This window comes from Populus nigra, chromosome 6 (assembly GCF_951802175.1).
Source record: "Populus nigra chromosome 6, ddPopNigr1.1, whole genome shotgun sequence".
NCBI lineage: Eukaryota > Viridiplantae > Streptophyta > Magnoliopsida > Malpighiales > Salicaceae > Populus > Populus nigra.
The window spans coordinates 4,314,331-4,338,435 of record NC_084857.1 but is presented as its reverse complement, the minus strand read 5'-3'; the positions used below and the strand labels follow the sequence as shown (position 1 = coordinate 4,338,435).

At 31.9% G+C, this 24,105-nt stretch overlaps 2 protein-coding genes across 3 annotated transcripts; one reads left to right on the top strand and one right to left on the bottom strand.

Moving 5' to 3' along the window:
• Positions 1-1,279: 1,279 nt before the first annotated feature.
• Positions 1,280-4,423, bottom strand: LOC133697286 (zinc finger CCCH domain-containing protein 29-like). Its single transcript, XM_062119763.1, has 2 exons — positions 4,151-4,423; positions 1,280-3,693 (listed from the first exon to the last, which is right to left on the bottom strand). Exon 2 carries the CDS (start codon positions 3,682-3,684, stop codon positions 1,648-1,650), a length of 2,037 nt encoding a protein of 678 aa, XP_061975747.1. The 5' UTR covers positions 3,685-3,693; positions 4,151-4,423; the 3' UTR covers positions 1,280-1,647.
• Positions 4,424-18,662: 14,239 nt separating this feature from the next.
• Positions 18,663-22,400, top strand: LOC133696783 (jasmonate-induced oxygenase 2-like). 2 transcript variants are annotated; one of them, XM_062119059.1, is made up of 3 exons: positions 18,663-19,553; positions 19,964-20,289; positions 21,947-22,400. In XM_062119059.1, the coding sequence occupies exons 1-3, from the start codon at positions 19,154-19,156 to the stop codon at positions 22,193-22,195; spliced, it is 975 nt and encodes a 324-aa protein (XP_061975043.1). In that variant the 5' UTR covers positions 18,663-19,153; the 3' UTR covers positions 22,196-22,400. The 2 variants fall into 2 exon arrangements, with proteins under 2 accessions (XP_061975043.1, XP_061975042.1); XM_062119058.1 differs by having other exon boundaries at positions 18,672-19,650; positions 19,959-20,289.
• The last annotated feature ends 1,705 nt before the right edge of the window (positions 22,401-24,105 follow it).

Here is a 24,105-nt window from a genome sequence, read left to right as displayed (position 1 = left end):
AGCCAGCTTTCATGTCCTTCTCAACTTTAAAGGAGAAATTTCCTGGATACAGTCTCAAGGAAAACGAAAGAAAAGTCAATCACTCCTCGATCTGTAAAAATTTCTTGTATGGATCGAAGGATAACTTGAACAAAGGGTATTTTCGTTTATTAGTAGCGCATAACATTAAAAGAATTGTTAAAATATCATAGATGTAAAAAGTATTCATCAAATAGGAAAATTATATACTTGTCAAGGTTATTAAATATGACATGAAAAAAATAAATCACGGTTAGAAACCATGATTTATTTGATAGAGATTGTGTTTAAACCGTAATATTTATTAAATCACAAATAACTTTAATTAAAATTTTAAAATTAAAATTTTAAATAATACCTACAATATATGTAAAACCCTATCTAATCTCTAACTTGAGTAAGGTTTAAACCTTACTAACTATTAACTCGTAAATAATTAAAGCATAATTAATTAAAATTTCATATAATTCATGTTCAATTGCATTAAATCTACCTAATTGCAACAAGTAAATGCTAATTTACTATAATTCAAACATAATTATAAATTCTGGTAATTTATCTCAACTAAATGCAAAACATCATTGATCAAAATTTAGGTGAAGCATGTATTCATGCATTCTGACGTGCGATTTTCTTTTGTTGCGAAAGATAATTGATTTATCACAAGCTGATTTAGGTGTTTCGAGGCAGTAACAGAAGGATTTACACAAGAAAAAAATAATTATTGAAGCTCCTTGCTCAGCCATGAGAAACTAGATGTACACCAAGCCCAGTCTGGTGTATGAGCTAAAAATTCATGAAATGGATAAACCACCAATTCCTTTCAGCAATCCAAGCCTTTGTTTTCCATTGAGATCTAATGTTTCACGGCTTGAATCGAAATTCGTCATTCTCAACCTTCTTGCCACGCACGAGTCCTGGCAATCTTGGCATTCAGAACACATAATACAAGACACTAAAGATATGATAGTAACTACATTCTTTAGAGCACTTCAGGAGTTACGATAGGAATATAAAACCCAGAGTCACCCAATAATGGCTTGAAATGTATGGAAGAACTACGTAATTGGAAGATTAAAAGGATGGCGTAGCTAGTGTACACTGCAACACTCAAGTTGCTCGCAAGACTGTACCATGAGCAAGCAGCTCTGTGGCTAAGTTCTGAACACAGATGCCATTCCTGTCAAAGAAAGAAAGAAAAAAAAACAAAGAAAGAAACAAAGTAACGTTTACAATGAAACATATCAATAAACCAGAAGAATACATGAGAACAATCAAGATCTTTATTAATATTAAGGTTTACACTGAAGTCATCAAGGAAAATGGCACCCGATTTTCCTACTGGGATTGCAGTATTTGAGAAAATAATTACTCTCTTCTTCCACCACCGAAATATAAAGTACATTCTCCCAGAGGGGAGGGGAAAAAAATAAGGATATAAAATAATTAAAAAATTCTCCTTGTTCCACCTAATTTTTATCCTAATTCTCACTTGGTCTCTCAATGATGAGCATACTTGCTGCTCCACTTTTGCTTTTGATCTGCAGTTTGCTTTAGCATCAACTTTGCTTCTCCTAAATTTAAATGCACACTTATTTGTCAGGATAATAAGCTAAATAGCATAGCCGTTTATGCCACCATCTGCTCCTGTTCTCTGTACATCTGCTCCATCCATGGTGGCAGCGACTCGGGAACTCCTTCACGACGACTATATTGCTTCTCAGCACCAAAAAATGGGCTTCCAGCAGGGGGGACATCTTTAACCAATGAATTAACCCAAGAAACATCAGGCTCAGCAACACGTGAAGCTGTCAAGTTGGCAGCTGTTGTCGCAGGATTATTGTTGCTTCGAAATCCAAAGGAAGCGGACTTCTTGAGCTTGTTCAGCTCATCTCCTTGAATGCCCCAGTCCAATTTCCCATTAGGGGAGTTCCAATCGGAAAGATTAGAGGACATCATTGATGCAGAGTTTGCAGCTGCAGTGGGGCCAAATCGGTTGGGTACTGCTCCGCGGTCAATGAAACTCTGGCTCCGTTTTGCAAAGGCAGAGGACCTTGAATTCATTACAGCAGCCGCTACTGCAGCGGATGTATCGAACCCATATGAAGTGGGGTTCCTAGCTGGAGAAGATGAGAGATTGGCAGCTGGGTAGCTTGAACGTAGTTGGTTCATGTTCTGGCGGATCTGAAGCCCATTTGGAGATTGTAACTGGGTTTGTGTGCTTGCTTTTAATGAGACTCCCTGCATTGGAGACATTAAAGAAGGATCAAGAGATCCAAAAACATCGTCAAGGGTGGTAGGTTTCAGATCTGCCATCCTACTGCTCCAGTGAGAGGGCGAGGAGAGACCAGACATCTCATCCCTTAGTTGCTGTTGCTGTTGCTGGAGGTGGCTAGAGTAACTTTCCAGCCCAAGCAATTCCATCTCCAAATCCAAATCTCTAGCACAGAAAGCTGTCTTTAGCCTACTTCCTGGGAGCTGCAGAGCAGGTGGGGTAAGGCTAACTTTGTTCTGCCACAAGCCTCCACTCTTGGGAGATGAGGAGGTTGCGGCCAAGGGGGACATTGGTGGTGTTGATGTACCAGGCAACGACAGAGATGATGATCCGAGGACCAACGGACTCAGAGTTGCCATGTCCACTGCACTAGAAGTTGACCTCGGTGAAGGCATTGCTGAACCTGTAGCAGCATACACAGGACGCAATTCCTCGGGCTTGTGTGCAAAGAAACAAACTTTTCGTGCGCAACCAGTTTCGTCCTTGCAAAGCCGGGTACGATATTGGGCAGGATGCAGCCATGACTCGAAAACACCGTGTGCATATTCACAATAATCACCTTTCTGGCATGTTCCCTTGCGAAATTCAGGGCAAGGGACACAACTGTAAGGGTACTTCTTTGGGTCTCTCCTCCTTGCATTCTCTCCTGGATGAACAAATGGGCACTCGGTCCAATCATGAGAGTATGCCCTGGAGCAAGGCTTGACCTTGAAAGAGTACATTCTAAACTCGTCAGTACCATATATTCCATTGTTTATATCTGGCAGTGTCACATCAAGAGGATATTCTTTCTTTTCAATTCCCTCTCTTGCCAACTGAGGCGTTATGATCAGTTTCTCTTCTTCATCTTCACTTAAACTTTCGCCTTTTAGCAACAACTCAATCATTTTCTTCCTTGAATTGCACAGCCACTTGGATGAAGGGGCAAAGAGATCACCAGGTTTATTTCCGTTACCATCAACGCTGTTAGGATCAGCAGATGCATCAAGCAAGAGCTTCACAACCCCAACTGACGAATCGGCACCACCGGCAACAGCGCAGTGAAGGGCAGTGACCCTATCCGAGCCACACACCCTATTGACATTGACTTTGCCGGTTTCAATGATATACTTCAAAACATGGGCGCTTCCAAACAAGGCAGCAATCATGAGGGGTGTCCTCTCTTCTAAGCCCATCTTTTTCAACCCAATTCTTCTGCCATACCAATAGCTTGCCTCATCGATATCCAAACCCTTCTGTTCAACCTCAATTTTGAAGCCAGCAAGATCATCAGAGGCAGACAATTCGAGCAAAACTGAGCATTTATACAAGAGACTTCCCTTTTGACTGTAAGATTTGTCTTCCATGATCGGATTTAAGGGGGGTAAATCACTCTTAGAGCCTGTGCACATACCCAAGTCCTGCATCGTTATAACAAGCATACTTAATATACCATAATCAAGAATTCTATACAGTTCATTAATGAAATCAAGAAATAACAACATCAAAAAACCTATATCAAGTCTTGGAAAACTATTTGCTAGTAGCAAAACTATTTAATGATGACAAAGAAGACAAGAATTAAATCATTTCAAACTTTTCTCCTCGATTTCTAATGCTTTTTTCCACTAATTTCCTCTCCAAACAAGCCAAGAGAAAATCACAAACAGAATTAAACCCATAAAAGAACAAAAAGAGACTTATTATTCTAAGATCGCTACTATTTCCAACAAAACAAGAACACTTAAAAAGAAGAAGAAATCAGATTAAGCAGCCCCAGAAAAAAAGTTTCAGACTTTAAGCAACACCTACAATTCATGGAAAATTAAATTAGCAAGTATGCTAGTTTCATTGTCTGTAAGATAAACAAGGACATACCTATGAGCAGTACTTGTGATGGAAAGAGCAAGAAACAGCTAATGAATTGAAGTCTTTAGTTAAGTTTCAAGTGTTTGTAGAAAAGTGCAGGGAAAGAGAGGAGCCTTTGTTTAGCTCAAATGATGAGGAGGAAGGGAGTGGCGAGCTGTTTAAACAAGACCCGGTCGTGGGTTCTATATAGCATATATGTGAGAATTTTCTTCAGGAGGAAGGAGAGACGAAAGTAAGAGCTTACTTTCCCCTCTCTCTCTCTCTGGGTTTTTTGGTCAAAGTCAAATCTTCAAAGGCAGAGCTACTTTTCTTTCTGTACCAGGGTGGTTAAGGCTAACAGTTGCTTAACTCTGCTGTTCTTCTTTTGAAATTAACAAATGAAATGGAAATGAATGGCAAATTAATTTTTCGACATGACATGGACCCCACATTTCTCTTGCCGACTCGACGGGTACCTCGTCACTTGTGCGTGTGTATTCCAATTCTTATCTCACGCAGGGGACAGTCAGTGTGATTCTGTTTGGTCAACGCAGCGTCAAAGAAAAACAAAACCTCATTATTTGCATTTTTTAATTAAAAATACATGAAAATCAATTGTACTTTTACTTATATTAAAATAAAAAATTATTTTTTAATATTGAAATATTAAAATCATAAAAAAAATCTAAGAAATCATGAATTTAATGTTTTTAAAATAAAAAAACACTTTATAAAAAAATTGTAATGAAAAAACAAATGCTCCCCGAATGATACTCTATCTTGTAGTAGTAATGTTCCTTCTATTTCTTTCAAAATCAATTTGATTTTTTTTTGTTTGTTTTCAAGTTAAAATTTTAATAAGGACAAGTGATTTGATGGGGAAATTGGCATGCATTAATGGATATAGGGGAATTACAGGGGCCAGAATTTTATTATATATATAAAAAAAAATTGATATGACCAGATATAAAAGCTCTAGCAAGCATATTATTTTAATATATTTTAAAATAAAATATATTTTAAAAAATAATTATTATTATCCTCTTAAACATCTCCTGACAATAACCTAATTACCTTATCAAATAAATGATTTTGCAAACATAAAACAAATAGTAGAGTATTCCATTAACCAAGAAACAAATTCTACTATAATTGATTTTTTATTTGTGAAACTTACTAATTTCACAGCTTCAAATATAGCTGTTGCCTTGCCTCCATCTTGAATAGTAAAAATGCATTAACACACGGCCATTTATGATAACTCGTAAAACCAACTAAAAATTACCTGTGATAGGTTCAAATGCAAATAAATAAATCTTCGTAAGGACGACAAGAAATCTCAAATGATCAAAGTCAAATTCCAAGGCTGCATAAGAACGAATTCCCAGCGAACAGGTTTTCAGAATTTTTTTTGATTTGAAATGTAGTTATAGTTATTTTTTTAAATATTTTTTATAATAAAATACATTAAAATGATATTTTTTATTTTTAAAAAAATATTTTTAAAATTAATATATTAAAATAATTTAAAACATATAAAAAAATAATTTTTTTAAAACACGGATTTGCCAAGATTTATATCACAATCCGATCTCATATGCCCGTTCAAAAGATATCTTCGCATATTAACTCTATTTTCCTTGAGATGACAAATTCTTACATCCTTGAGAATATATAATCACTCGCCTGTTCTTGTGGTTAGTTTATCTATGATTATCTGGAGTTGTTGTATTAACGTTTTTCTTTTTCGATTTTAGAACCTCATAGTCCATGTATCATGATGTTTGAGACCTTGAGCATGTACATATACTTCAATTATTTATATTAAAACTACAAAGAAACAATCAATGAGATTTAACTAAAGTAGACAAAGATTCGGTAGAATTTTTGAAATTATTTATATTATCTAAGAAACAATTCTAGATTTTTCTTATCACAGAGTCAAGCAAAAGTTCCCCAGTCATTTTATAAGACTTGTAGGTCTTTTCATTAACCATTGTAATATTAAATTCAACAATAAATTGTAATGAACCTAATCAACATAATTACAAAATTTATGGGCAAACTATATAATCGGCTCACGTCAAGCTACGAGTCAAGCTAATTTTTTTTAATATAAAAAAATATTAATATAATGCTAATGTGATTTTCAACAACAAGAAAAATTATAATAATTAACTCAAAATTCAATAGGTGTGGGAAAAGAATGATTGCTCAATAAAGTAAAAAATAAATGAAGTCAAATAAAACAATATATAAAAACCATTTCTAGCTAATCTGATAATTTAAAAGAAATTATACATGTTATATTTTAAATCATTTGATTTTTAATAAAGTTAATATCAATTAATGTGAGAAAAGAAAATAGGCCAATTGCATACGTATATTGGCCTAACACGCTCATACTTTTAAAGAGAAACCTAGGTGTGTGCGCTTGCCAGACAAGAATAGCATGACTAGGCCTACTAGGCGAGGTGTACACGCTTGAGCCTTTTTTTTATTTTTTAATCTTGCATATTTATGTGCCAAAAACTCAACCATCACAGATACAGTAAAAAATTCAGGCTTTGCCTTTTTTTTTACTCCCATACTCAATTTTTAATCTATTTTTATCTCGAAATGCATTAAAAACACTCTCATAATCTCATGAAACTAATTCCCCAACTAAAAAAAAATCTTGGATTGGTTAAAAAACACAAATCAAACAAAAAAAACCTATCTCAACCCCGATCTACCTCATCAAATAATTAAAAAAAAACTCAAAACACCTCAATGCCACTCATTTTATCAAGAGGAATATTTTGACATAAAAATCTAAGCATTTTGGTGAACTAAATCAAAACGACCACCTTTTTTCTCTCTTTCATTGCTTTTTTGAGAGGCTCCCAACACCCCCCCATCTTAAATAAAATAAAGCTTTTATACCAAACTGTATAATTGTAAGGTTTTGGTCTCCTTATAGTTAATTTCTCACAAACAACAAAACTTAATAAATTATAGAAAAATCAAGAACCAACCTATAAAGGATGTTTTTTAAAGATTATGATAACTCGAGAGACAACAATACAAAACAAGTCACTAAACTTAATTATCAATTAATTTAATATTAAAAAATAAAATTAAAAATAAATTGATGAAATTATTATAACATGGAAACCTAAAAGAAAACCATACAAAATAAACCGTCAAGTTTAATCATCAATTATTATAACATGAAATGATGAAATTAAAGAAAAGAAATCGATGATCAAGTATAAAAAGAACTTCAAGGATAAAGGTCATTGTGTGAATCTATATAGTGATTTTTTCTTATAGTACAATGAAACACTAAATCCTCCTCTTACTTTTTTATTTATTTTCTTGTTTAATCAAAGTTTACTCGTGTAAATGTAAAACGAGAAAGTGATTTACTTTGCATTCCACCTTGGTAGGCAGGCAGGGAGAGGAAAGGAGGGCGGGGAAAAAGTAGAGATGAGGTGAGTGCGTTGAAGCAAACATTGGATGTGAAAGATAGTGAATGATGGCGTTTGGGAAAAGAAGAAGAAGAAGAGAAGTGGACCAAAGGATGACCGCTTGAAGAAAGATTCCAACTTTGGCGAAGGGCAGTCCAGTCCACCACTCCTTGCACGTTTCTCTTCAACTTCGGTGGGTGACAGGATATGCCTGACTCAGCCTTCCACTACGTCCATACCTATGTCCCTCTCTGGTTAATCCAATTAAATACTACCAGCACCCATCTCTCTCTCTCTTTTAATTTCATAATCTTGATTTTCTTGTCTTAGCTCACAAACAATGCTGTCAATGCTGGTTGCCCAATCCAAACGTACCTGCCTTCCAAGGTGTTCTTTTTGTACATTCATCAATAACTCATGCTAACAATAACATCATGATACAGCTGAGCTCAGCCTTGAAGGCGGAATTTATGAACTATCGTTCACACCGGCATGGATTCGGCTGAATAGAAAGTTTCTTATAGCTCATGACAATATACGATACAGCAAAAGAATCAATTTCATCTTAATCCTCAAAATAATCTGCTCTCAGTTTAGATGCATTTCAATTTTCAAGATGTAGAAATGGGAATTCACGTTTCACCATTTTGTCTGCCTTCGAAACAACACGGCTATAACAACAAGCCTGATAATTAGTCATCGAAAACATAAATGATCACTCGAGGGATTGATGACTTGCTTCGGGGAGCATGAAGAACTTGGATAAAAGGACAGATATTTGGATATGCCAACTAGGGCCGTTGTGTGATGCAATCCTAACAGTGTTGGGCTTGTTAGCGCAAGAAATGACTACATGTCCTGGTTTCAGTCGCTGTTTTTGCAATCTCCAGTTAAAAGCAACTAAACAGTTCCTTGATCCACTCTGCCAGTCCACTCCATTAATCCACATCTTAACGTGGTTAGCGCGGTTTCTTCAAAGAAGAACAATATTAGCAAATATAGCCAGTGAGCATATAGCTTAATCAGCAATTATGTCTCTCATGATAAAAATGCCATGCTCTCGCCTTTTTTTGTAATAAAAAAAATAGTAAAATAGAAACTTAATCCTCCTGTCAAGAGTGACTAGGACTAACGCGGCATGATTATTTATATGCCATGAAAAATTAGTTGCGTCTGTCCACAAGGATTCATAGATATACCCAATTTCTTGTGAACATATATATAACCTTGAACAAGTGAAAGTTCACTTTTAAGAGAAAAGGCAAGTATATAGATATGTAGTTCGCAGTTATTATTTCCTCTGTTTTCCATTCTTGCTAATAATTTTGCACAATTTTGTATCGAACACAATCTGTTGCCTTCGAGTGATCGTCGAGTGTTCGTTAACTAGGTTCTTCCAAGCAGAAAATAAGTTTTTTACGTGACCAAGTAGATGCTAAGCTTTATATTGCTTATGCTATATTTTATTTATTTTGATTTTTGTTTCCCACATGATACTATAAATTTTGAGCAATTTACGTATACTTCAACTAATTCTCTAAACTTTAAAATTAACAATCATATAAATTTTCAATAATTATCACATTAACAATCAAATATATATATATATATATATATATATATGAAATAGAGGGGGAATATGGATGCTATATCTTAGTTCTTATTGTTGGCGGTGAGATGGGATGAATATTGCTAAACTGGGCCAAGAGTTAGTCCATAAGGCCAGGATGAGGTCTGTCTACGCAAGAAGATGGTCCATTTCAGCTTGATCAAGTTCGAAGTTCGATGTTAATGGGACAAGAAAAATATAAAACAATATTTCTGGTAAAAAGTAAACATTGAAAATATATGCTACCAAATAGTACGGTTGATGGATCTTGATTTCTGTGCTGATTTGTCCTGCGAAAGCAACTTGGCTAATCCACCTTCCTAAAAAATTAGTGTCTGTATTCACAAGAAAAATGTGATTTCGCCTTTTATTTCAATAATGTTTGGATGATGATAGTGACGGTTTTTTAAAATATTTTTATATAAAAATATTTTAAAATAATATTTTTTTATTTTTTAAAAAATATTTTTAACATTAAAATAATTTAAAAACATAAAAAAATTCTTTAAAAAAAAATTAAATTTTCATAAACCATGATTTGGAACACAAGTCCAAACCTTCCTGACCGGTCATTTTAGTCCGGTCACCGGATATAACAGAACTGAAAACAAGTGGGTAAATGAGAACACAAGCTGGAGACCTGACCTTTGTTAATTAGGCACGGCCGCACAACTACTTGCCCCTGTCCCTGTCCCTGTCGCTGTCCCAGTCCCGGAACCCTAAATGAGGTGCAAAACATTATGATTTATGACAGCCACTATATGTGCTTAGTTCAATTAGACCCAGAGCAGCAGAGTGAAAGGGGGGAAAGTAATGACACATGGCTTTTCTGGATATATGATATGTAACTGTCGAACTCGACGGGTGCTAGAAACTTGTTCCTCGAAATCTTTTCTGGATTCTTGATTGACAGATTATTACCCACAGGCGCTGCAAGGCTCTTAAATTATAATAAAAATGGAACATTTGTAGAATTGCAGTTTAGATTTAACGAAAACGACACTCGATATGAGATTTCACTTCTTCCGCAAGAATTACTAATCGATTGATTTTTCATATAAATATCCTTTTTGAATCTCCAAGAATTAAACATGCCAATCCCTCGTCTGCGTTCATAAATTCAACCATGTTTGTTTTTTTCGATCTCTCAACGCAGCGCCGAGATATTTGATCAAATACAATTCTTTGAAATAAATCATGTAAAGTTTTTATTAAAAGAAGCGGTAAACTATATATCAAAACCAGCAAACTAGCAAGGGTAGCAGAGAAAATGGTCTCGGCGCCTGTATGTATGTGAATGTGAACAGCTCCGATGCATGACATTAATGGTGATTTTCCGGAGGATTGTAGGTCATGCATGATGTTAATCCTTTGTTAAAGATAAAATTACTACAGCCTTGTCAGGCTCCTGCAAAATTTAATTTCTTGCTACCACACGCATTAATATTAATGTTCATAACTGCCATTGAAGCCGAAGGCAGTCCACTGAAGGTTACAACTTAGAAAGATGAAAGTTTAAACAACCACCCTCCTATTTCGAGATAACTAGCCAATTACTTAGCGCAAAAGCTTGCTTATTTATCCAATTTAAATTATAGGTATCTATGTAAATAAATATATTTATTCTATACCTAGTAAAAGAATTTTGATGGACTCAGATCATGATGGTATGGATCCTGTTATATATATAATAATTCACAAAGCAATTATTGATACTATTATAAAAAAAATATAACTTTATTTTAAAAAAGATATACCAAAATTGAATAATATTTAAAAAATTATTTTAATTATTTTATTTATAGTAAATTTTATTTAAATTTTTAAAAATAAAAAATAATATAAAAAGAGATTGGGTGCTGGAGAATTGACCTGTGCGCCTAACCCGAACAAAAAAAACCTAGGCATGCCTAACATTTTTTTTTTAAAAAAATGGATTGTTCATGCATTGTTTGTCCAATTTTTTTTAATAAAATAATTCTAGTAGTAAAAAAGTTAGCTTTGGGTTTTTAGATTCAAAAAAATCATTTTTAATCCTAAAACATCATAAATAAGTCAAGAAGATATATATATATCAAATTAGAAAAAAATATTTTCAAGTCTTGATTTACTTTTTTTTTTAATTATCTTCATGAAAGTTCATACTTTAAAATGAATTTATTAATACTAAAATTAATCTTTCTCGTGATCAAAGTATAACTCACTAAATATTTTTTTTTCCCTTCTATTTTTCAATGCCTTTCTCGCTGCTACGTCGACATCAAAAAACTAATTATAGAGATAGAGTGGTTAAAGTTATTTTAACTTTTTTATATTGCATGGGATATCAAAAAAGTGTGTTAGGGGCTATTTGTTTTTGCAATTGAAATCATGTTTTGTGTATTTTTAAATTTTTTTTGCTTGAAATTTTTTTTTCCTAGTTTATTTTAGCTATTTTATTTATTTTAAAAACATTAATGAAAAGGTTGAGCTATTTATTATTTGACTTGGTATGTGTGGATAAAATCTTTTTATAAACGTGGGTTGGTGTAGCATGTTCCCTTATTTATAAGAAATATATAAGCTTTGTGTTTTTTTTAAAAAAATATATATGGAAGAAAATTGATGATTTTATATTGAAGAGGGCGTTTTGGGAAAATAGATAAATATTTTTTTATTGTTGAATAAAGTAGGATGTTCTTTTCGGGGACATAAAGATGGTTTCTGAGGTGTGAACTTTGTGACTGTGCAGGCTGGTGGTTTGATATCTAGACGTTTTATTTTTGCACGTGCTATATAACCATAGCATAGCTGAACGGAACTTACAGATATGTAGATGGGATTAAAGGATAAGCATGGGTCACCTCACCGGCCCCCACCGTCTATTACGTCTAACACATCAATTATTATTATTATTATTATTATTATTATAGTTTATTTGACGAGAATAGGTGTTATTATCAATAATAATAGATTAACTAACACATCAATTATAGAATTCTTTCATCAATTATCAATATTCATGAATCATAAATATTTATAAATTCTTTCTTGGACTATGGATATCCATGATTTATAACCTGTAAACAATTTATGAATTTTAAATATTCATCATAAATAATAAGTATTTTAGAATTATAAAGATTCATGAATTATGAGTATTAATATTTTCTAATAATTACATGATTATCATTTTTTTTATATATGCTTGTATAATTATGAAATAAACATATTTTTCTTGCTTGTCTAATGTTTACATGTGAATTTATGAGAACAGAAGAGTAAACAAATAAAGATTAGAGAATCGATTGGTAAGAAAATCACCCTTTAACTGAACTATTCTTCGAGACCTGATGACCTTGCTAATAGATAAAAAAGATTAAAAAAAAAAAATCATTCCAGTCAATAGCATATATTAACCAGTGCTGAAAAAAAGTTAGAATTTTTTTTTCTTCATACCTAAAATCCTTGATAGAAACTAAGATAGATGAGGTAGTAAATATTAAATACGTATACTCAAGAATTAAAAAAAAATCAAGTAAAGGAAATTAAGTTGAGAAAAAAAGCTTGTGACATTTAAATAAAAAAGAGAAGAAGTAGAAAAACTTCAATTGATTAATATTTAAAGTTCATATAATTATCAGCTAAGATATTAGAATAAACTCGATTATTTAAATTTAAGTAAAGATTAACAAAGTTTATGAAAAAATTTTAAATTTTAAATTAAGGTTATTAAATGTTATACTGAGAAAAAGTAAAATTATGAAATCTTAAAGTTATTGGGATGAAATATGATGTAAATGCTTATTAAACATGGACGTTGTTTGGAATTGTATTCCAAATCGTGTTCATAAAAAAATAATTTTTTTTTGTTTAAAATTAATTTTTTTATATTTTTAAATTATTTTATTATACTGATATCAAAATAATTTTTAAAAAATAACCACTGTTACAGTAACAATCACTCTATATTATATAAACTTCGAGACCTTAACTTTATCAATCAATGGATTTGTTATACATATCATAGAGGATTCGACTCCTGCAAAGAAAGGCACAGGGAAATATTTCTCTTTTATAAAAAAAAGAAGGGAGGGGTCAGTTTCCCACGTGGCAGGTGGCTTCAAGTCCAAAAATTACTAAAATTCATTTTGAGCGTGTGTTGGGATGAGAGGTAGTTTTAGGGTTTTTTTTTAATATAATACTTTTTAAGTACGAAATATATTTTTAAAATCTAAAAAAAACATGTTTTTATGTGAGTCCCACTAAAAAAAACTAAAGCTATCTCCCATCTGCTTTCATGTTCTGGACCATTATGAGCCGATTAAATTTTGTTTGGAAAAGAGGTGGAGGATTTAGAGGTGAATATTGAGTTTTGAATGTGAAATTCATTAAAAAAAAATTATTATTATTTTTTATAGTTAAATTTTATGTATGCTTAAGTTGCACTCAACCATAATTTTAACTACAAAAACTAAAAAAACACTTCAGAATCTAGACCGGCGGTCCGAGGACACCATTATCGAAGCACTCCATTCCAAGTCAGATGCACGTCACCTGCAGACATTTTTTCCTTGTATAGTACCTTTTCCTTTCACCTTCTCTAATTTGCCGTGGTGAAGTACGTATGGTGCTACATTATACATATTCTAAAAAGGAAATAATATTTTCCTGTGTATAATTGTAAATTTTACCCATTATTTTTACTATAACGGTACTATAGAGTGAAAACATTGTAATTTTTTGGTTTTTTTAAAAATTATTATACAAGTACTAAAAAAATAATATTTTACTATAATAATTATCATATTTTATTTTTTACTATTTTAAAAATTAACTTCAAATCTTATATATTTTTATTAATATATATGATATTTATTATATTTTATGATATGTAATCATCGTCTTCTTTATTTATGGTTATATATTTTACTTAATGTTAAAAAAACATGTTAAAAGAATTTATTTATTATATTTATTAGCACATATAGTTTTTTATGTATTTAATTAAATACATACATAGATTTTTTATTTATTTATAATTAGATTTAAAAAAAAACACATTTTAAAAAGCTTTTATAATTAATTTTCTACCGTGTTTATATATTGTGTATATTGAAAATATTTTACATGCGGTATTACAGCCTCTTTCTTATTAAATTGATTAAAGTTAAATTGATTTTATATCCATGATCATGGTACTGCAAAGTCTATTGCAGATTTGCATGACGTACATTAACAAATCAAAATCCTGGATTATTATAGACAACAGGATTTATTTAATCCAACGGTGTAGCTCCCCCACATGAATATCCCGTGATTATTAATTATAGACAGAAGGGTAGATTGGGGGCCAGAAATACAGTATTGAAAAGGGTTGCTGGGAAATATGAAATTTGAAGCCCATAATGCCCCTGTATGGATGTTTTTACCTCGTGACAGACACTTAGTTAGGGAAAATTAGTCTATGACAAAACCACATTCCCAGGATGCATATCAATTGATATGGAATGTCTGGTAGGTAAGCTGATGGTGCCATACTGTTATTCAAATATAATGGAGTTAGCACAAGCTAGCATGCATAAATTATTTTAATATTTGGATATTTCAATCCTCCATGAAGGATAAATAAACATTTTGGGTTCTGTTAATATTTATTTATTTGTAGAAAATTACTGAAGAACAATCATGGTGCAATTTACATGATTATTAAAATTAAAGTATATCAACTTAAAGTTTTTAGTTGATAATAAAGCATGCTATTATTTGATTGTGATGTTAATTAACTTAGAAGTAGCCTTAACATCTAAAGTTATTTTGATGACCGTGTTAAGGATTATTAAATTATTATGCTAATAATATACATACCTTAATTGCAATTATTTTGTAAACGCAATGGCTTGGCCCTATAAGGAGATTGTTATTTTTATATGATTTAATTGCAATAGGATAATAAATGAACATTAAGGATGGATTTTATTCCAGGCCCTTAGGTATGAATAAATTTTATTCTTGGCATTTTATTTATTAATCTTATTATTAAAGAATTAGTAAGTTCTATGCATAATACAACCTCTATCCACATGAATATTAGAATTACCATAAGGATCTAAAGTCGTTGACTATAAATGAATTTATAAAACCAAAAGAGATATTTCTAGTAATATCAAGCGATATAAAGCTAAACTTGTTATTAAGAATTATACTCAAAAGAAAGGCATGGATTATCATGAAACCTTCTCTCCAATTTCTAAGAATGATAATAATAATATTGGTAGCTTCTTTTGATTTAGAGCTCCATAAGATGAATATGAAAACAACATTCCCAAATAAAAACTTGAATGAAAAGGTATATATAAACCAACGTGAAGGTTTTTGCGATAACACAAATAATCACTTGTTTTGTAAGTTAAAAAAATCTATATATGGACTAAAACAAGACTCCTAACAACGGTGAATTAAATTTCACAATGTTATAATCTTAAGGTTAGTAAGAGCACATATATCTTTATTGTTCTATATGCAAATAATATTCTACTTGCAAGTAGTGATTTGGGTTTATTACACGAGACAAAACAATTTCTTTCTCAAAACTTTAATATAAAAGATTTGAGTGAAGCCTCTTATGCAATTAGCATAAAGATTTGTAAGGACAAGTCTCAAAGGACATCAAAACTATCTCAAAATGCCTCTATTGAAAAAGTATTGGAAAGATTCAGGATGACAAATAGTGCACTTTTAGTAGCACCTAATGTCAAAGAGGAAAACTTCAATCAAAATCAATGCCCATAAAATACATTGAAAAATAAACAGATGAGTAACATTCCTTATGCATATGTAGTTGACAGTTTGATGTATGCATAAGTCTGTATAAGACCTGACTTGGTATTTGCAATAGTAATATGGGGAAGGTTCCAAAGCAATCTAGGAATGAACCATTGGAAAGCTACTAAGAAAGTCAATAGGTACCTCCAAGGAACCAAAGATTACTAGTTGACTTAAAAACCTACCAATCACCTTGAGGTGATTGATTATTTAGATTCGAAATTTGCTAGTTGTGTAAACACAAGAAAATCTACTTCATGATATATTTTTCTTTTTGCTAGAGGAGCTGTGTCTTGAAAAAATACTGAGCAAACTATTGTTGCTTCATCTACTATGGAAGCAGAATTCATTGCATGTTATAAAGCAACGACATAGACGATCTGGTTAAGAAATTTTATTTTTGGTCTTGAAGTTGTTGATTCTATATCAAGACCAATAAAAATATATTATGATAATTCAGTTGCAATTTTCTTTTCTAATAATAATAAGAGTGAAAGTCGAAACAAACATATTAACATAAAGTATCTCATTGTGAGAGAGAAAGTGAAGGAACATGAAGTTCTCATTGAGCATATTAGCACAAAGCTAATGATCACAAATATAAAGATAATGTGGATAACATATGTCTAGCTAACCTATTTGATATTTGACTTTTTTTTGTTGTTGTTGATTGTCTGAAAATCTTTTATGTTATTTTTAGAGACTAAAATGATATTTTGTGCACATGGAGTATTATTTTCTATATCTATAAGGATATATAAAGTTGGACCCAAACAACTTACTAGTAGTTAATTTATAAAGTTTATTTGCTCATTAAGTGCTTATTTTCTCGGATGCAATATATTGTAATACATGGAAAGAAATACTTGATTATAAAATGTAACTACTATGATTCATATGTTGTATTCTTGATTTAAGTGTAAATGTTTTTACTTACTAGATATTTTAAACCCTATAAAGATATTGTTATTTTTTAGGTGGTACTGTCTTATGAGCTAAGTGAAATAATGTTAGAAAAATATTTAAGGTGGCATGTATGTCATATAGATTTTAAATTAAGTAACAATTAAGGCTTAAAGCTCATTAGACTTTTTAATAATATAAAAATTAGGTTATATATAAAAAGTCTCTAATCTAATAATAATAATAAAAAGATGTTAATAAAAAATATGTGTTTTTCATCTACACAAAAAAAACTCTGAAGTTTGACATATATTAGAAGATTTATTATTGCTGATAGCACAAAAATTGATGAACAATTACAATATTGAATATTTAATCAATGATGACAGAAAATATATATATAACTTATTAATTTTCAGCTGCATTTATAGAATTGGTATATTGAAATTATTTTACATATAATTCATGCGTCTGATGCAACGCCTTAACTAACGTTAGTTTGTTTTCTTTTCTTCTTCTATATACTATAATAAGACTCCGAACCAATCAGACCTAAGCTGATCAATATACACGTGGTGTCGATGGGTCTAGACAATGTTAACTACCAGGTAATGAACTGGTAATAAAACCCATCAATTAATTTTATTAGATTTATTAAATTAATGGTACTGGAATTGGTGTCGATGTACGTATATACTAACGTTAAAAGCCATTTCATTCTCTAATATTAAAGGCCCTTTCATTCTCAATGAATAAATAATTATAAATACATAAATATATATATATAGTCGGGTGATAGAAATTAGCGTCAACTTGTGAATGGAGTGTTGTCTAGTCGACCAATTCAATAGCCATTGCTATCCACTCGATTAATAATTAATTGTTTTTATTCACTTTTAAATAACTCGTGGTTCAATGTATCTATATATAGTCCTCGGAATAGTTCTTGTTTGACATTTATATAGATCTGATCTATAAGAGAATAATTTTTGTTATTAATTACATATAAACCAAAATATATTTGAACAAGACATTTAATTTATATTTTTTTCCACGTATATTAAACAGAAAATAACGTTATATATTGTTCATATAATATAAATTCAGTTTACTTACCTTCAAACTTCTAGAAGCTAATACTTTTAAGAACATAAAAATTTATTATTTAATTAAAGTATTATTTAAATTTAAAATTTAAATCAAGACTAAATAAAAATATTATTTAATCAAGATTATTTATTTACAGGTTATATTATATTTTGCTCAGAGGTTCACATGCAGTTTTTTTGTTTTTAACCTAATCCTTGCTTTTCTAGCTACGAAACGATATCTCATTCATATATTTAGGATTCAAGCTGGCTGGCTAACTAGCAAGATCTTTATTTTTCTGGTAAGAATGGAATGCCAGACAGAGAGAAAGTAAGGCTTGAATTCTTTTCATTACTGCTACCATCCATTGGCGAACACTTTCTCTTGAAGTGGCCATACACTGGGGTATGTGGTTCACATCAAATGAAAGGGAGAAGAGTAAGCCAAAGTGAGCACGGAGGCGAAAAGAGTCGACGGTCCTCTTCATGCATGGGCCATCATAACAAGAGTTGTAAATGGTTTCATAAAAAAAGAAGTTAAAAATGTCTAATTAAATTGACTTTTCTTTGTGTTTTTTTCAGGGCTACTGAAATGTTGTGGCTAGGTCTCTTGGGTTTATAAAAGAGATTGGGAATTGGATTTTAGTAGTAGATGGGACGATACATGGATTCCGGCTTACCCGTCTATTTTGGCTCGGCCACAATCACCCAAATAGAAATATATAGCAATTATAGACGCATGTGTGCACAGAAATTCGACAGTACTTCTGCAAAAAAAAAACACCACACATAAGATTGAAGAAGTCTGTTCTCTCACTCAATCTCAACCCAAAATCCACAAGCACGCACACACACACACACACAAGTATACAATATCTGGGTATATATGATCATGCCCCCATTTAGATATTTTAAACACCATTTTTTCCACGTTCTCTTTCACGTCAATTTCACTTTCCTTACACCTGCCACTTCCCCTCCCCTTATATTTACTGCTCTTTACATTCTTCTCTTGTGCCTTTATCCCCCCCCCTCTCTCTGAACTTAGGCCGCTTTGCCTGTATTTCATTCTTTTACTCTCTCTCAAAACTAATAACTAAAGACTATGTTTATTGTTCCACGGTACCTCTTATCATATACATAGAATCAACCTTGGAGACCAAACCTACAAAACGTCATGAAGAAGCTCCAAGATTGGCCCGAACCTATAGTCCGAGTACAATCCTTGTCCGATAGCGGCATACCCCTAATTCCAGAGCGATATGTCAAGCCCATACTTCAGAGGCCATCCGTAAATCCCACCACTTCGAATGATGTGAACATCCCTGTCATTGATCTTGCCAGGCTATATGGTGATGATCATGCTCTTCGAGCCACAATACTTGACCAAATCTCAATAGCATGCCGGGAGTGGGGATTTTTTCAAGTTATTAACCATGGTGTTAGCCCTCAATTGATGGACCGTGCTCGAGAAGTATGGAGACAATTCTTTCATTCGCCCATGGAGGTTAAGCAAGCTTATGCAAACACACCCAAGACTTATGAAGGTTATGGTAGCCGGTTAGGGGTTGAAAAAGGTGCGATTCTTGATTGGAGTGATTACTACTTCCTGCACTATCTTCCTTTACCATTGAAGGACTATAACAAATGGCCTGCCATTACAGCTGATTGCAGGTGTGTGTGCGTGTGTATATTTCAATCCCTTTTTAGAACACATGCTTACTTTTTTGGTTCTTCTTTGTTTTTAGCACCCCAGTTAATTAAGATTAGCCGAACGCTTTTCAAGTTGCAAATTCAAGTGTCGTATTGATTTCCTATTATACACCGTACCTAGTAAATTCTTATAATAAAATTTACTACACTTTTTCCAGCCTCATATATATATATATATAACTGTTTTATATCAACCATGTATTTGGATTTTTTTTTAACACCAACAATTTCAATTTAGTTTTAAGTAAACCTTGCTAATGAATTTGTAGGGCAGTTCTTGATGAATATGGTAAGCAATTGGTGGAGCTGTGTGGGAAGTTAATGAAGGTTTTATCAATAAACCTTGGATTAGGAGAGGAACGACTTCAAAATGCCTTTGGTGGAGAAAATATCGGGGCATGCCTAAGAGTTAATTTTTACCCTAAATGTCCACAGCCTGACCTGACCCTTGGTTTATCGTCACATTCGGATCCCGGTGGCATGACCCTTCTCTTGCCGGACAGTAATGTCCCTGGTCTTCAAGTCCGTAAAGATGGGAATTGGATCACTGTAAAGCCAGTTCCACATGCTTTTATTGTTAATATTGGTGATCAAATTCAGGTAACATATACTTTCTCTGTTTCTCTCATTAGATTATCTATCTATCTATCTATCTATATATATATATATATATATATATATATATATATATATATATGTTTGGATGAGATTTATGAAACGTATAGGGAACATGGAGGGGTCATATTTTTGATGGGGGTAGTAACAAGTTATTATCCAACAATTGGTCAAAAGTGTTTTTTTCTTCTTCAAAGAACTTGTCATTTGGTCCCGTTCTAGAGCGAGTGGTCTCAATGAAAAGCATGAATATATAGTACTTTCTTCTCTTAATTAGTTTGAACTTGTGGATCATGAACCTAGAAGGTTTCTTGATGCAAGAAAAAAAAACACATATATAGCCTCTCGATCGTTTAGACATCACATGACACACATTAGCACTGTACCCCCACGTAAAAAAACATAATCAGAACATCACAAGGATCTGTAATGACTTGAGTCTTGCCTGTCCTACGTTCTTTCTTCTGCTTTAAGTAATTACATTACCTGTCGCTTCCAGTACTATTGCACATTGAGAATTCCTCAAGTAAAGAGTTTAAATCCCGCCAAAAAACAATTGAGTACTATTATTAATTTTCGCTCTCTTTTCACTGGCTATGCCCATGCCTCAAGAAAGCATTTCGTCGTCTTTTCTTTTTTGTCGTAATTTGATAGCGATGACTTTTACAAACATGGATTAGTTATTCGATGCCCCGTTCATACCATATGGAATGGGGTTAGAATATTGACCCAGAAAACAATTAACTGCCTCTAGAAATTAAACTACAAGTCATCAAACCAAGTTTTACAAACATGGATTAGTTAATTATTCGATGCAACATCTCTAAAATAAAGAGTGGTGGAGATAATTAACACAACCAGATAGGATAGAATCTTATGTTATGTCTTTGACTGCTCAGCAATCTCTTTAGTATAAACAAGTCTTGTAACAAAAAAAGAAAAAAAGAGTGGTAACTTTTTACAAGGATGCATGTATTTTCAATGTAGCTTAATTAATTATTGATGAAGAATTTTTTTATATTAAAACTTATTAAAATAATATTTTTTTATTTTAAAAAAATTATTTTTAATACCAGTGCATCAAAATAATTTAAAAAAATAAAAAAATAAATTTAAAATAAAATATTTAAATTTTTTAAAAATATTATTAAAAACACAATTTCAAACCGCATCTACTATCGTAACAACCATTCCATCAAATTTAGTGCAATGAATATGTGTATTATTTGCCTGCCTAAAGCAGAATGCAGCCTACCTATAATATATTCCAAAGTAGATGCTTCGACGATAAAATCTTGTCAATTGTCGTTATTTGACTGACAATATATGAACTGGGAATAGTAAGCGCGGATCACAAAATTATTAACTTGAGGGACCTAAATTGAGTTTCTAAGAGTATGGAATCAAAATCAAATGACCCGTGGTTGGATTCATTGGGGTTGCAAAAATCACAAGCAATATTCTAGCATCTTATTCCTTCCCCACTTGAGCAAGTAATTCCATGTTTTTTTCTGTTATTAATTCCTTGAACAACGCCAAGGGATTTAATTAACTATAATTAATTGACGGTGGCAAATTCGGTCTCGTTTTTTAATTTGAGCGATGTCGTAAACAGTTTTGTTTTGTGGACTCGTTTACTTAGGTGCTGAGCAATGCAACTTGCAAGAGCGTGGAGCACAGAGTGATGGTAAATTCATCAGAAGAGCGTCTCTCTCTTGCTTTCTTCTACAATCCAAGGAGTGATATACCCATAGAGCCCTTGAAGGAGCTCGTGGCACCAGACAGGCCTCCACTCTATCCAGCCATGACATTCGACGAGTACAGGCTCTTCATAAGAATGAGGGGTCCCTGTGGAAAATCCCAAGTGGAGTCCCTAAAATCTCCAAGATGATGGCGACGTGGCAACAATTCTTAAGCGAATTTCTTCCTGGCTAGTTTAGTGCTGTATTAATTAATGTAAACCAAGAGTAACCGTCCCCCTCATTGGTTAATTAGAGTTTGAGTAATTGTACATCTTGTGATCATAGAGGGGACTGACTACATGTGAAAAATGCAATAGAACGAAGTGGGGAAAAGTAGATAAAAATTATTCTATATATGTTCTCTCTTTTGAGTAAAAAAACCGGGCCCAAAAATATCCTAATCACGTCTTGTGAGTAAATATTGTCCCGCTAATTAAGGCGACAACTTGTTGGAAAACAAAACGTGACATTTAGAATTCTCTAGTTTTTGTTTTTTAATGCTCTTTAAATATATATTTATTTACTTTAGATATTTATTTTTAATTAACTTGTTTGATGATTTTAAGATATATATTAAAAATAAAAAAAAATATCTTTTAAAAGGAACTAATTTATTATCGAGCTTGACACTAAAATAAATAGCAAGATATTGCACCAATAGATTGTAGGTATGATATTTAACTAAATTTTTTCACCTTAATGATTTGCTGAAAGGATGAAATGAGAATAATTAATTATGTGTTCATCCACTCTCCACGATGTATGTTGAGGTAATCATACATCATCTAATTTATTTTTTAATAGATAAAATCAAAGATAAAAGAATACCACTATTTATGATCACTTATATATATTGACATTATGCAATTTTGAATCATCGTTTTTGACTTTCGAACTTGCAAAGGCCATATCATTTGCTTAGTCTAATATATATATATATATATATATATATATATATATATATATATATATTATTATTTGTTTAGTCTTTGGAGCTTTATCTCAATATAAATGGACGGCTAGCAAATATATATGTATTGGTAAAGTAATGTAATTGATCTTAGTAGACACACACACACACACACACACATATATATATATCAATATTGTTTTATGCATCGATCAATCATGCTTCAAAGTCAATTCTGTCAACTATATAAAGATATTAACTCTAAGGTTCTTGTTGAGTATATTATTATAAAATAACTACAAAAAAGATCACATGTTTCTTGTCATTTAGCTTTTTTAACCACTAAATTCAAATGTCAAAATTATTGCCTTCTTTATAATGGAGAGGACTTCACTAATTAATTTTTATTTTTATTTTACTACTATGTGATTAAGTGACTGCATAGCAATAAAATCCCTCTATAATGCAGTTTACATCACACGTAGTTTGGTTGGCTTTTCATAATAACCTTTGAATGGCTGTTGAAAATCATTCTCCATGTTGTATGTCTTTTTTTAAAAAAATTACTACAATAAACTTCAAAATTTAATGAAATTATACAATTTTAAAAAAATTAGTAAAATAATATAGTTTTGAACTTGTCATGTTTCAAAAGCATGACATACTCTAAATATCACGTTTCTAAAGCGTAAAAACTACATGTTCCACTTTTAAAGTGCAACATTAACTAAATAATCTGATCATTTTAGATATTGTATATATATTTTATTAAATATCAAGTTGTTTTTTAAAACAATCTCTTTAAAAATATCATGGTTCACAAATGAAATTTATCAAATACCGTAATTCACGATCACAATATCTTCAAACTATACTATTTTACCAAAAAAAATTCATCATGCAATATTTCACTATTTATTTATATTTTGGGTGCTAATTGTATAATTTATCCATGTGATATCATCATGAATGCAATTTTGGGTAGTCTTTGGCACTTGCTGATTGTGTGGTGCCATTTATGTGTCACTAAATCCAAGTCCAGAAGGATTTACAAGTTGTGGTTTAGTCTTCCATTGATGTTGATGTTGATGTTTCATTAGTTTAACGCCCCCACCTAAGTGCAAACTGTATTGCAAAAGAGTGAACGAG

Bases quoted from the DNA above. Each gene is read 5' to 3' on its own strand.
- LOC133697286 (XM_062119763.1), bottom strand. From the start codon at position 3,684: ATGTGCACAGGCTCTAAGAGTGATTTACCCCCCTTAAATCCGATCATG.
- LOC133696783 (XM_062119058.1), top strand. From the start codon at position 19,154: ATGAAGAAGCTCCAAGATTGGCCCGAACCTATAGTCCGAGTACAATCC. The intron at 19,651-19,958 runs GTGTGTGTGCGT...ATGAATTTGTAG, and splicing joins GCCATTACAGCTGATTGCAG to GGCAGTTCTTGATGAATATG. The intron at 20,290-21,946 runs GTAACATATACT...TCGTTTACTTAG, and splicing joins ATATTGGTGATCAAATTCAG to GTGCTGAGCAATGCAACTTG.